Source organism: Alosa sapidissima, chromosome 2 (assembly GCF_018492685.1).
Source record: "Alosa sapidissima isolate fAloSap1 chromosome 2, fAloSap1.pri, whole genome shotgun sequence".
Classification (NCBI taxonomy): Eukaryota; Metazoa; Chordata; class Actinopteri; order Clupeiformes; family Clupeidae; genus Alosa; species Alosa sapidissima.
This window is the reverse complement of record NC_055958.1, coordinates 22,627,694-22,641,300: the sequence shown is the minus strand read 5'-3', so window position 1 is coordinate 22,641,300 and position 13,607 is coordinate 22,627,694. Positions and strand designations below refer to the sequence as shown.

Sequence of the window (13,607 nt, the reverse complement as noted above, 5' to 3'; positions counted from 1 at the left end):
GATAATCTGCGTCAAGTTTCGTGAAAATCGGACACATTTTAATTAAAAACTGTGAAAACTTTTAATTGTTTTTGATGAAATCCAATATGGCGCAAGGATTCCAAATATACCTCAATGTGTACGGTTGAAACGTTAACCGCATAGATGTAATGCAAAATTTTACACAATGGTGGCGCTAGAGCACTTGACATGAAACTTAGTGAAATTAATCATATTACTGTACTGAATCAATGTGCCAAATTTCCCAACTGTTTACTGTATGGTTCAATGGCAAATGAGCGTTTCGTTATAATAATAAGAAAACATAGAATCACTGTGGGTTGCCTCGCAGCTTCGCTGCTTGGCCCCAAATAACATCATATCTGTTTAAGGTTATGTTAAATAAAAATGTGATCAGAACACAGTCTTATTTTAATTTGTGCCATATCAGCTATAAGAGAAATTTTAAACTACATTATAGTAATTGCTGTTACAATAGCTACTGAAACTGCCATTTGGAGAGCTTATTAACTCTGCCCAAATATCAACACTACTTATAAAAAGTCTGCTTTCAGAGTGAATGAAAAAAACCTAATCTTGTCTTTTGCTGCCTCAGTCAGAATACAGTGGATTTGTATCTGTTCAGCCCAACATTTTGAAACAGCCAATCTGTGTGAGTGTTATACTGATGCGAGGAATGGCAAATTCCTTCAAATACGCTTGTTTTTTTCCACTGCCAAATATGGTATCAGACTCCCTCAGCAGTGAGATAGCTATGTGGCCACATCACTGTGTGTGTTCTACAAAAGGGCATTCTCTAGGAAATTGTAGATTTCACACTGGACTCAAACAAAAACATTTGCAGAGGAAGGATTTTAACATGTTATGGTATTAAATAATTAAAACTGAACATCAGACTTCAAAACAAGTTATAAGTTAACAGATATATTTTTTTATCATAATTCAAAACTAGTGACACTGTGGAAACTATTAATATGAAAAGTAGCGTAAACCTCTGTCCTCACCACTAAAACACATGAAATACAGTTGGAATGCTGTGACCCCTGTTGTGTGCATTCCTCTGGGACAGAAGAGAGTGGGAGGGCCTTCCTGTTGGAGCAAACAGTCCTCTCTGGATTAGCCAAACGCCTCAGCTTCCAGCACTACATTTACAGTCATCTGAACAGATTCAGAGATTGGATGAGCACAACACAAAGACCAGTTATACATGTGTTCCGCAACATATAACAATAGGTTATCACATGAGCCTGAGTTAGGGCTAGCTAATGGATGTTCGGAACGGCTGGCTTTATTTGAACTATTTCTTCTCTGTTTTTGTACCTTTTTCTATTCATGGTTAGCCATTTTAGGAATTAGTCGTGTTGACTTCCTGCCCACTGTGTCTTTACGAGAAACATGTCGGAGGCCTGTACACACAGAGCGATGTTGCTATGCATATTAACGGTTATAGGTTTTGCTTTTGTTCATATTAGAGCCACAATGGAGAGGCGCCGTTCTCTCACCATGGGTATGATAATGAGGCAGAGGATGAATGGGCCTGTGAATACAACTCAACTGAACAGACGTCAGCCTCTTCTCAGGATCCTCAATACCACATCACAACTGCCCTCCCCACCACTGCTACACTTACCTCCCTACATGCACAGCACAGCACACAGTTGTACATTTGTCTTGATTTGAAATAAACAGGCAACTTCAAAATGATAGTATAATGCAATGATGTCATGCAACTTGTATGTAGCTAGGGATTATTTAACACTTGAACTAGCACTTCCTGAAACAATTATGAAAAGTTATTTTTGGCCCCGTCTAAAGCCCTAGTGACCCATTAATAATGAGCTGTATTGGCATCAGCCCTTCTAAACCATGAGAAGTGTAGCTTTTCATTGAAGCAGTGCTTCCCCCTCCCCAGGCCATATAGGATCTCAGGGCTGACATGTCAATTCAGCTCTCCTCGTGGCCATCAGGCAGCACATATCATGCTGTTACGGGTAACTCTGTCAGCGAAGATCTTTCATGTGGTATTAATGAACACAGACAGCTTTATGTACAAACTGAATGAACAAAAGGACACCATGTGTGCTTCATTTGCATCGAAATATCAGTTTCATTTTCAAACACTGAATCAGATTCTCCTTTGATCAGATTTTAGAGTACGGTAGTTTAGTTGGATGAAAACAAGGGCAAACATTCTGCTTCATTCACTTAATACCTCCGGGTAATCCAGGTATATGGGATTGAAAAAAACATAATTTAACTATAACTCAAATTACACTGTAATCCCTCTCTGGTAAGAAGCGTTAATGTTTTATGGGTGCTGTTTAGTCCTAAAAATATTTTTTATTTAAAAAGTTAATATGAGAGAATACATTGATTTGTTTAATGAATCAAAATTGTGGAATGTGTGATGTATGAATTGAATAAGGCAGTAATACAAATGTTTCACATGTTTTATATAAATAACATGTCATGGTTTCTAAGGCACAGAGTAATCCCTATTTGTGTATCCTTTGTTGGATGAGGTGATCTGCCCTGCTTTGTTAAAAGTCCAAAATGTTTTTTTAATCACTTCATTGGAGGACTGGAGCATTTGTTTGTTTGTTTTTACATTAACTGTCAAAAGGTAATGCTTACTGTGAATTACCAAAACATGACTGCAACATCTAACTACACCAGCAGCGATGACATTGCTGTCCAGATTTGATTAGTCTAAATGTAAGAGCAGCCTCTCTATGGAACAACCCTCAGTTGACCGCTGACCTCTGGGTGTGGCAGCTCAATGTAAATGTGTTTAGGCAATCAGTGAGTCAGAGCAGAGAGCCTCTCAGGCTGGTGGAGGGAATATGAACTCATCAGTGAGGGGAGCCACTATCTGACCAGACAGGCAATGTGTCACTTCACAGAATGAGCACCCACACCCCAGCGCCAGTTTCCCGTAAGGAACTCACTCACTCCACAGAGCTGCACTGGGTGCTTTTAGTGTTAATATGATCAGTCCTGTTTACTTACTGTGCTATTTTGCAGGGTTTTGCATTTCTAAGGGATCCAGAACCACATGTGTTTCTGTCTTAGAATAAGATTTTCCTGGATTATCTGTGCAAAATCGATGATGCCACCCATATGAAATAGCTGTGTCTGTCTCTCTCTCTCCCTCTCTCCTCAGAAATGCTACCATTAGTAGCTCATCCTTAATAAACCCCTCCTCTGCCTGTGTCGTGAGCTGTTCCCTGCACTGATAGAAGCTTAATGATGAATTAGTGATGTGTGCCCAGTGCTTCCCACCTCTGGCACCCCAGTTGGGCCAGCCCCGCCCCAGGGACTGGTCCACCGCTTCAACTGAATCAGTTGCTAGGACTGAACAGCCATGACAATTCTCCCCTGGCAATTAATCACGTCACTGATGTGGTTTCCTGTGCACAGAGCAATATCCACCTCAGAACACACAAAGCACTAAATAAGGTAAGTAGAACATTCCGTTGTTGATGTACTGTACTTCTCTCACTCATGGTGGTTTCATTGTATTTTTTCTCCAAGGAAGCTCACTAAATATAATGAAACTGCAGTCAGGCCTTGTTTTCCCATGAGAGCTCTGTTTTCCCAGAAAAGTCGGTCAAGCTTGAGATACTCAGCGAAATACAAACAAACAGTCTCCTCACTAGAATTTCCATGAAGCAATTTGTTTGCAGTATTTAAAAATCCCCTTATGACAACCATGTGAAAGCTTGAAACAGCAGATTACTTCAACTGTATTTCTGAGGTGCTCCAACATTCACATTCACCAAATAATCCATTTAAAGGGGACTACAGTACACTATGGCACCAAAATGAGTGGTGCTCACCGCTGTCAATGTTTGATTACTTCAGTTCCATAATTTTCAATACAACCCAGCACACCACCGCCAAACCCTTTCATGATTCAGGTCTATTGAATGCTTTTCAGTTGAACTTGAATTTCCCCATGGGGATCTATCTATCTATCTATCGATCTATCGATCTATCTATCTATCTATCTATCTATCTATCTATCTATCTATCTATCTGAACATTTTGGCACCGGTGTGCATGGGTAAGTGACAGAAAGTGTGAAAGTGCACTCATGGTGAGAAAGTTCTTTGGCATGATAATGGACTTGTGTAAGGCTATCATAACTCACAGAATGTTTGCAACTGCTTTCTTCTTTCTTCTTAGACTATAAAATTGTATGGCATTTTTATTATGGAATTTCATGAAAGGATAGATTCTTAAAGATGTGAATGTTGTCCCAACAATTTCATGGTGGTTATGAATGAAGATCACATCTGTTAGATATTTATGGTTGACATAAACAAATATTTTAAATGTTTTTGGTTAACATTAAAATGTTTCTGATATTTCTGTTGTTATTATGTTGTCCACATGCATCATGTCATATATTCCAGATGAAATCGTTGTCTAACTCACCATTGTTTATGTATCTCTATTACAAATGGATTAATTGCTTGTTGTAGGCTTGTTGTAAGACAGCTGATAAAAAGAAAGACATAAGCACAAACACCAGTTTTAATGATCTGGTGCAGATCAAATTGGATCTCTCAGGATTTGCAGGTACGGCCTTTGGCTGTCCGTAAGATTAGCTGCTGCCAGGAAGAGGGAGCTCCAAGACCTGACTCCCTCAGTGTCTCCCCCTCCAGACACACCTCCTCTAACGGACCTGCTCGGAGCCCAAAGCCCCAATACGGGGGATGTGAGTAAATGCCATGGCTTTGGAAGAGTACCGAGTGCCAAGCACACCTAATTATCTATGGCATGTGTGCACGCTCCAGATAGTTTTTAAGGAGTCGTGTCGCCTCCAACAACAGACTTGTGCATTATGTAATAAAGAATCAAACTCATGCCGCCTCTCCAATCTTTGTGTCTGTTTACATCTGAGAAGATCTTGATATCAAGCAAGTCTGAAATGTAAGAAAAGCATGGCTTCAGGTAATAGATTATGTAGATAAAGCCTTGGTAAAAGTGGTAAAAGTATTCATGTACAATTTGATCAATATTCTTCTATTGACATTTTGCTGTAAATGGTCCAGCAGCTGTACATGAGCTTGCTCTCGGGGTTGGTGAAAATGGGACTCCTGTCTTTGCATTCTCTTACAGGCCTACTCAAGTCATGGCTTGCCTGCTCTGTGGTGAACTTTGTTCAGGGTGCTAACCTTAGCCTGAGGGCCATCACTCTGGCCTCTTGGAACGATATCTATAGAGACTGTGGACTCTCTTCAGCCTGGAGAAAAGATAAATTGTGATTCGACGAGTCCAGAGCCATATTCAAGAGTATTCAAGAGTACCGTTGTTCCATCCATCTGTGACCACCGAATGTGTACAACTGGTAGTGTCCTCATGCGTCAGCACACTGCAGCTGAATGGGTGACGTGCTCTTTACACACACAGAGCACATCACATCTAGGTAGGGCACCTCAGAAAACCAACCTAATATGTTCAAGCCCAAGGTTTGGGCCCTATATACGTATATTTGTTCATAAGCCAAGCTAAATTGTCCTTATTTTATGTTTGTTCTGACAACATCATGCCAATGTCATGCGTGTTTATTTTTATCATACAAATACTAAACCATACCCACTGGGGTAAATCAAGAGCAACAGTCATTTTCAGCGATTATTTCATTGATTAGAAACAGCACGGAGGTGTCCTTCAACAGATAACTGGATTTAGATTAGTTACCAGCAAACCAAAAAAGCCACCGCCACAACACTGAACGGAACCTTGATTGGCATAATCTCTCATTTCACTTGAGGATCAATAGGATGGTGTCCAAATACCATAGGATCCTAATAAGCAGTTATCTGTGTAGTAAAGAGGAACCCTAATCAGCTCAACTCATTTCCTGACCTTCAGCCGCTTCATGCAGCTCTGCAAGAGCTCTGAGGTCTGGCTCAGGAAGCCTACCATGCAGCAGCACATACAGGTGAAAGCAGTCTTGCCCTCAGTATGCACAGGCCTACCTTGTGAAAGCTTAGTCTGCTTTTGGTTCACATTTAGAACAACATATAAACAGATATGTGTGTTATATGTGACCAGGTGTAGGAACGGCACATAGTAATGACAGCAAACAAGAAATGACATTTTATGGCAAGAAGGAATCTGGACATAGTGAAAGGCAAAACATGTCTGAAAGGCTTCCATTCTGTGCTGCAGTCGCCAGTCCTCACAGGAGGTGTTGCTGTGCGTGTGTGTCTGTGTATGTGAGGGGCTTTCAGATGCATTAGACTAGGGAGAGCACCTGTCTGCTGCCATGGAAACAGGGAGAAAAGGGGAGATCTGGGCAGCTCCAAGCATGCAAACAGTGAGCAGGCTGGGGGAGTGAATATTACACCATACGCACTGCACTGTGAGCTGCTGCTATTCTAGTGATTGCTGCAACTTCCTCTTCTTGCTCCCAGTATAGATGCCTTTTCACCCCACATCCGGTCTCATGAAGTCTCTTGTAGGGGCAAGGAGAGAGACTTTATAAATACCATTGTTGTTTTTATTACTTTACTTCTACTTTAGACCGATCATGTGCAAATTATGTTAATCTGATTCCACTTGAAATATCACATTGTTATGATGTCACACATTTCATGAGAGGCATGTTTTGAATGTGTACGCTTTAACAAGTGTCCACATTATTGTAATTATTGGTAACACCCTAATTTGAGTAAATTAAAGAGGGGAAGAGGCCAAGCGCTCTCTAAAGGTACTCTTCTCAATCCTTTTGAGCTGGGGACTGAAAAGGCATCTGTGTCCCTCCCCAGAGCTGCTGTCCACAGTCGGTCTAACGAGCACCCGTCACAACACTGGCAGATGGCCCCTCGGCGCTCTGGGCCAAATTCATCACAATCACTCCTCAGTGGGCCTGGCATTTGCATGGCTTTCAGCGCTGCTCTCAGCGGCTGCCCCTGCCTCCCCACGCCGACGCAAGCATGGCTTTACGCTCCAAAGAAAAGCTTTAACAAAAAAAAAAAAAATTTGAGAGAAAGAATAAAAGGATTATGAAACACCAGTAAGTGGCAGCTTGAGAAGAGGAGAAAATGACTTTATCTGAATCATTTTAAAGTCGCGTCAGTCAGGCAAATAGTGCTTTAGCCTTTTGTTGAGGAGCAGTAACACAGTCCCTACAGATACAGTGTACATGGGAAGACACAAGGGAAACATTGAAGTGGGTGGGCCTTACATGAAGGAACATCTCCTGAGAGCATCTGCTTGTGTGAATGAATGACCAGCTTCACGCTGTGCCAAGCTGAACGGGCACACGTCTGACCTAGCTTCTATCACAGTGGGTGAAATCTCTCTTGTGCTACAACTGTCACACGTGGTTGTGCAGAGAAGATGCTAAAGTAATACGTAGTACAGGTGGTTTGGGCAGAACTCTTAGTCCACCTACTGTCATCTTATTCGCTATTGTTATCATAAGTATCATCAGTCTGCCACAGCCAACAAGTGACACCACCATTTCATTTCATCCAGCTCATTGAATCAGATTAGACCGTTAGCATCTCTGCTATAAGCTAACGGTCTAATCTGATTCAATGAGCTGGAGCTAAAAGTGTTACTGTCAGACACAGAGAACGGCTGGATGAACTAGGGAAAGGTAAAACTCAATTGTTTAACTCAAGGGGAGGTGGAAAATGAGTGTATTTCCCCAAATGGTGGAATATCCCTTTAAGGTTGGATGAATTTGTATGGGCAGCTTGTTAGCTATCTTCAGGCTTTTAATTAGCAGTAAGTGCCAACCGAAATAGTGGTGTCACTTGCTGGCTGTGGCAGTATTGAAATCAGAATTAACCTCTTTATGTACGTTTATGTCTTACAGTCACACAACCTGTAATTATTCAGCTAAATCAGCTGTTTCTCTGTTGTTTTTTTCACAATATGACTTTTCATATTGTCTACAAGTAGGCGGGCAAAGTCAGCTAAATCTGGGACATAAGGATAAAACAAAAGCTTTTGTCTATTATACGCTATGCATCTTCTACCGAGGTTTAAAGAAAGGGTCAGACCATTTCATTTGGCTTCTTAGTAAACAATTCCTGCCATGAGGCATAACAAGATAAGAGTTGCATGAAGAATATTTGTGCAAGTGTGTATGTGAGAAAGAGACAGACAGGTCGTTTTTGATGTAGGGCAGCAGTGCACCGCAGCTGTGTGGGCTCTGGCCACTCAAAGAATGGTCCCACATTGGGCATGAAAGGCCCAGTGGCCCTTTGAAGCTCTCTCAGGCTCTGTCTGCATGATGCTTCCTTTCTTCCCATTTTTATTGCCAGGACCATTAGCCATTTAGCATTCTGTTGGTGTCACTGTCCCACACTCTATCAAATTAAACTCAACAGATTGCAACAGTCCTGCCATGTTTGATCCTTTAATACATAAAATGAGAACCATGGTGTTTTGGGTTCATGTGTGCACTTGCAGCAGAGAACACATAGGATTAAAGAAAGTCTGCCTCTCAGACTGATCCATTTGAGGTCTGCCCTTTACTGGTAAGTGTATTGTTGCTACCTCAGCCCAGCTGTTCAGGGGCTCTGGTGTGAAGGCTGTGCACACAAGTCAGTTACATAACACACACGCACACACACACACACACAGAGAAAGAGAGAGGGAGGGAGATTATAGCTGCATCTGGGAAAAAGTAAACAATGTAGTAGTCAAACATAACCCCTTTGTACAGTAAATAGCTGAACATGTTCTTGTGTAGTATGAGAATGGCAGCTTTCACATACTCTTCCATGCGGCTTTTCTACACTAGATACCAAATTAATTCCTGAAACAGATTTCACCTCCATGCTTGAATACGAGTGTGTGTGCTAAGAGAAAGCGGAATTGATCATTATGTCCAGTATTCTAATGTGTGATTGAATGTTCTACATTATGTCCATTATTCCAGTATTTTTACCAACAGTGTACTGTAACGAGTCTGATTATTCTATTGCTCCCCAGATTAATGGGAACTGACCAAGTCACCAGCAGTGTTATCTCAGTCTCATGTTCACACCCAATGACCATGGCTGTCACTGTGCATGCTATTGTTTTAAATGGGTTTGGCTCAGCCCCTCACTCCTGTTAGACAAAGGCTTTCTTAGACACAGTCAATGTCAATGTTATTCTGGGGTACATCTAGCTGAGTCATTGTTTACTCTGTGATGTCATCTATTTACTGCAGTTCATCAGTGTCATCCCTGCCAGGCCATGGTGTGGTGCTTCTCCTGGAATATCCTCATTCATCATCTGTCCACTTGACATAGATTCAGCAGGGACATAGACATTAAGATGTGTGTTGCACAACAAAGTCTTGAGTGCTTCTTGACTTCTGACTTAGTGACAAATTCCGCAATTAGAGTCCGGTGTTTTGAGTTCTAATTCCAGTTGACTAGCAGAGCTGACTGTGATGTCTGGCTCGGCTGCAGGTGTATCTGGCCCTCTGACAAAGGGCGAGGCTGTAGACAGTGTACATTCAGGCACATGACCCAGTGCTTGTCTCAGTGGATTAGTGTCAGGCACAACTCCAGTCTACCTGTCAGCCCTCATTTCAGTGCAGTACATCACTGGAGTGGAGTCAAGAGCACTTATACATAGCTACTCAGACATACACAAAGCAACAACACTTGTATCTATGTGATGTTTTTTGAAATAATTTATTTTTTTCATTTATTTAAAATTGATGACATGAATGGTTGTCTTTACTATCCACCAGAGAGAGGGGGGGGACTAATGTGGGGCTAGTGCTCAGAGAGGCAAAGAGGAAAAGAAGCCATTGCAGTGGTGGGTGAGCGTGTCATTGTGTCTGGATCAGCTGACCGTCTGAAATAGCCATAGCACAGCTGGAGGCAGCAGGGTGATAGGGGATGGGCTCCTGCTCTCAGCGTAATGTGACTGAACAATGCCAGTGGCTGAGTGCAGCTGACAGGAAGGAAGGCCTCAGGGGTTAGAGGGAGAAGAGGGGGGCAGGGATTTCATGATGACTTATCCATGGAGGTGTAGTATGGCCACCATGACAGACATTTATTCCCATTACCCTGGGGCTGCTTAAGAGGTATGTGACCAATGGCAAGCAGCAGATGAAGGCAAGTGCATATGAAACATGCATCTAATATGCACATTTTTTCTGGGAATGTCTGAAATGAAAGGAGTTATTATAACCTGTTCATGTAATATTTCACAATTTCCTCAGGAATGCTTGCTGGGCTGGCATCTCTAGATAAATATTAATGTTTGTTGTTTCAGTTTGTTGGAGGGAAAGAGTGCTGTCTGACAATTTAGTAAAAACTGAAAAAGGTGTTTTGCTGGACAAGGAAGAAGAGTCAATTGGCTTCACCAAAAAGTGTCCTGACCTCACTCCGCTGAATGTGTGAGTTCACTACACACAGGAAGGACACCAGAAAATACTTGGCTGGAAAACTCAGTGGCTCTTGAGCGGATTAATATGTCATTAAGAGTAACCAGCTTAACAACAATCCACTTATCCTGACATGTACCAAAGCAGTTTCTAGAAATCATAAATACGACTGATATGTGACTATGATACTGATATGTTGAAGAAATCTTCAATTGCTTTACAACATAGTGAGTTCACATGCTAATTTGCATCCCTTGTTTTAAAAAGGTATAGCTTTCAAACCAACATTCACATCTACTGTCTTCAGTGTCCCCTCACAATTGTCTATATATTCTTTCACAAACTTACGTCACAGACGCTTGGAGGTGCAAACAATCAGATTTTTGGTTGATTTGATCATTAGTTAATTTCGAAACAGGCACTCTATTTTGGATAGACAATAGCAATACACCATGAGTGATTAACATCAAAAAATCTAGACTGGAGTAATTTAACATCTCCAATATGTTTAGTGTTCTAAAGATGTCAAATAGCCCGTTATGGTTACCAAATTGATAGCCAAGGAGCCAGAAGTGCACACATGGGTGGCTATAAAAACTGTTTTCATTATACAACTAAACACAAAATACTTTTATAACCCTTCCCAGCTCCTTACTGTGATCTCAATAGCGATACAGCGTTTGTTTGCACCTCCAACAGCATGGCATACCTGGTTACTGCCCCAAAACACCCTCAAACACCTGTATGTTTGTGAGAAAGAATCACACACACTTGCCTGCTTGGGCAAGTAGGCCTACCACAGCCTTATCCTGGTGTTCGGGGAGGTTAAGTTTACATGTTTGCCTGAAGACCAGAAGGACTACTCTATTGGTTTGCAAAAAAAAAAAAAAAAAAAAAAAGCTTAAGGTCAGTTGGCGAGAGTAGAGTGCTAGCAAAATAATCAGCCTGAAGTGGCTCTCTGTTCATCCACTTATACCACAACACTGTAAAGCCTGCATGTGTCCCTGCACCAGGTTAACACACACGTCACACCCTCTTAACCATTTCAGAGCCCTGCAGGTGCTGGTATGCTAGTTGTAGGTAATGGTCAATGTGGCTATTATAGGTTATTAAAAAAAAAAAAAAAATAATAATAATAATAAAGTAAGAGTATATTAGAATAATAAACAAAATGTATAGCATTCTTAGAAGTTACATTTAAAAGCAATCATGGAAAACTCAAGGCAACTCAAGTTCCAGGTTTATTATTTTATTTGCATATCAAAACAAAATTTGTGCATTCCCAGATTTAAACTTATACAAAAAACAAAAAACAAACACTGCATGACTTGATAGCATTTTGATCAGTCACCAACAGTCCCACACTCCGGCTGTTACAAGTGTGGGATTCTGGACTTTTCAATCACTCTTGCTCCTCCCCTTTTGCCTCTAGAGACTTGAACCAGACAGAGGAACACAGGTGGCACAATGCAAGGGGGAATTGAAACATCATGATTGGTGGCATTTCTTCTGTGCAGACTGCCAATCTGAACATTTTCTTTCTTTGCAGTTTAAGGGGCTCAGGCATATGGGCTGTACAGTCATCTGCGATCTGTCCAATCACAATGCAACTTAGGGTTTCCAATACAAAGTTAAAGAGCTAAAAGTGGTGAAAAAGGCAATGCTTGTGGAATGTACAGTGCATAGTGGCAACAAGGGGTTCATGATGATTCCGCCTGCTTCTCCTGTTCGATGGCTGTGAAAACACAATGTTCTGTGTTAGAACATGAGAATACTTCCAAACCCATTAAAAACTCCCCTACAAAACAGAGTTAGGCCTGCACATTTACTTCATCATGGCCCTCCTGATGGTGAGCAAGTATCACAAACCCTTACTTTCTTTTGATGGCAATGGGTTTTTCTCCTGGGTTTCGGTCTTCTTCAGCTTGGTCTTGTCGAAGCTGGTGACCTCCTCCAGGTTTGGTTTATCAGACATGATAGCAGATATCTAGTGGGAATAAAATTGTAACAGTGAAGGGATTTCGAGAGGCTGGCAATTGGCCAAGAGGCGCTATATACTTCCAAATATACCACAACAGGACAAGGGCCTGCATCAGCACGACTGCAAATGCCAAGAAATAAAGACAGGATATTGCTAATTTTTACACATTGTTATTCGAGTGAAAAGCCGCGCCCATAACGAATGGAGCCTACCAAGTCAATTTACATAAAGTTCATTCTCTACGCAATCGGTTTTCTGCTCTTAAAATGTATAGACTAGAGAAACAGCCCAAACAATAGCTTATAGGATCACAAACTCAGTCTACTTTGAGCATCTTTTTGCCTACTCCATTCTCCTATGGTATGCAACCACCGCCCTTCCCCGCGTCACCCGAAAGGACTTGTGGAGGAACCAAAATTGTGTTTTAACGTTGCAAAGCACAAAATTAGGCTACAATGTGAATTAAACAGAAAAACACTCGATTGGCGACATCCAATCACACCAATGAACCAACAGAAATACCTTGAAAGGATTCATTATTTAGGCTACATGTTTGGCTGCAAATGAACAAAGACCACTGCTGTGTCTCCGGTAAGATCATGCCCTCGTCTTTCAGACATTTTTCAAACATCAAGCACTTACTTAGTCAAATCGTATAGGGTCACGAGATAGGCTAACGTAAATCTTGCACGTTAATATAAGTGCCTAATCACATTTACATTCACACTTAAGTTGCGTCTCGCTGAACCTATGCACACAAACTCGACATAAGACTAGTTTTGTACCCAGAGTTGAGATGACTGTCGTTTAATGGAGTCGCATTTCAGAAGAAACGAGAGATAAAGTACATAAAAGACTTACCGGAGTTCGACTGGTGACAGTTAATTTGGCTCCAGATGGTGTGGCGCTGTGATGCGCATGGTAGCGCAATCAGGGTATATATACGCCGTAATATGCAAATTAACCAGTGACGCAACCACAGTCCTCTAAAAACGACTTAGGAATGTGGAGGTGCTGTGTGGTACTGTACTTACTCAGTATATTCATGTAGATAGAAGGAAGGTGTGCATTCGGCTACAGATTGATAAAGTAATTACATATTATTTAACTGCAATTCGACCTATGAGGTTTTTCTAATTGAAGAGGGACGTCGTAGTTATGTGAAGCTTCAAAGCGGAAAGCTGCGTTTATGCGACACCGTGTGGACACGTTAAAACCTAGCACACCAGCTCATAAAGTATTGTAGATTCAGCGGACGTGCATGAA

At 41.5% G+C, this 13,607-nt stretch overlaps 1 protein-coding gene and 1 long non-coding RNA gene across 2 annotated transcripts in view; one reads left to right on the top strand and one right to left on the bottom strand.

The window, feature by feature from the left end:
• The window catches only part of LOC121700514, a 29,289-nt gene extending 27,444 nt beyond the window's left edge, over window positions 1-1,845 (top strand). The window contains exon 3 of the long non-coding RNA XR_006027249.1: window positions 1,473-1,845. This is a non-coding gene — a long non-coding RNA (uncharacterized LOC121700514). The remainder of the gene's footprint in view (window positions 1-1,472) is intronic.
• Window positions 1,846-11,593: 9,748 nt separating this feature from the next.
• Window positions 11,594-13,344, bottom strand: tmsb4x (thymosin beta 4 X-linked). The gene is made up of 3 exons (XM_042084180.1): window positions 13,203-13,344; window positions 12,236-12,347; window positions 11,594-12,095 (listed from the first exon to the last, which is right to left on the bottom strand). Exons 2-3 carry the CDS (start codon window positions 12,333-12,335, stop codon window positions 12,061-12,063), a joined length of 135 nt encoding a protein of 44 aa, XP_041940114.1. The 5' UTR covers window positions 12,336-12,347; window positions 13,203-13,344; the 3' UTR covers window positions 11,594-12,060.
• Between the last annotated feature and the right edge of the window lie 263 nt (window positions 13,345-13,607).

Excerpts from the sequence above, each read along its gene's own strand:
- tmsb4x (XM_042084180.1), bottom strand. The coding sequence starts at position 12,335 with ATGTCTGATAAACCAAACCTGGAGGAGGTCACCAGCTTCGACAAGACC. Across the intron at positions 12,096-12,235 it reads CCCATTGCCATCAAAAGAAA|CCATCGAACAGGAGAAGCAG; the intron begins GTAAGGGTTTGT and ends GTGTTTTCACAG.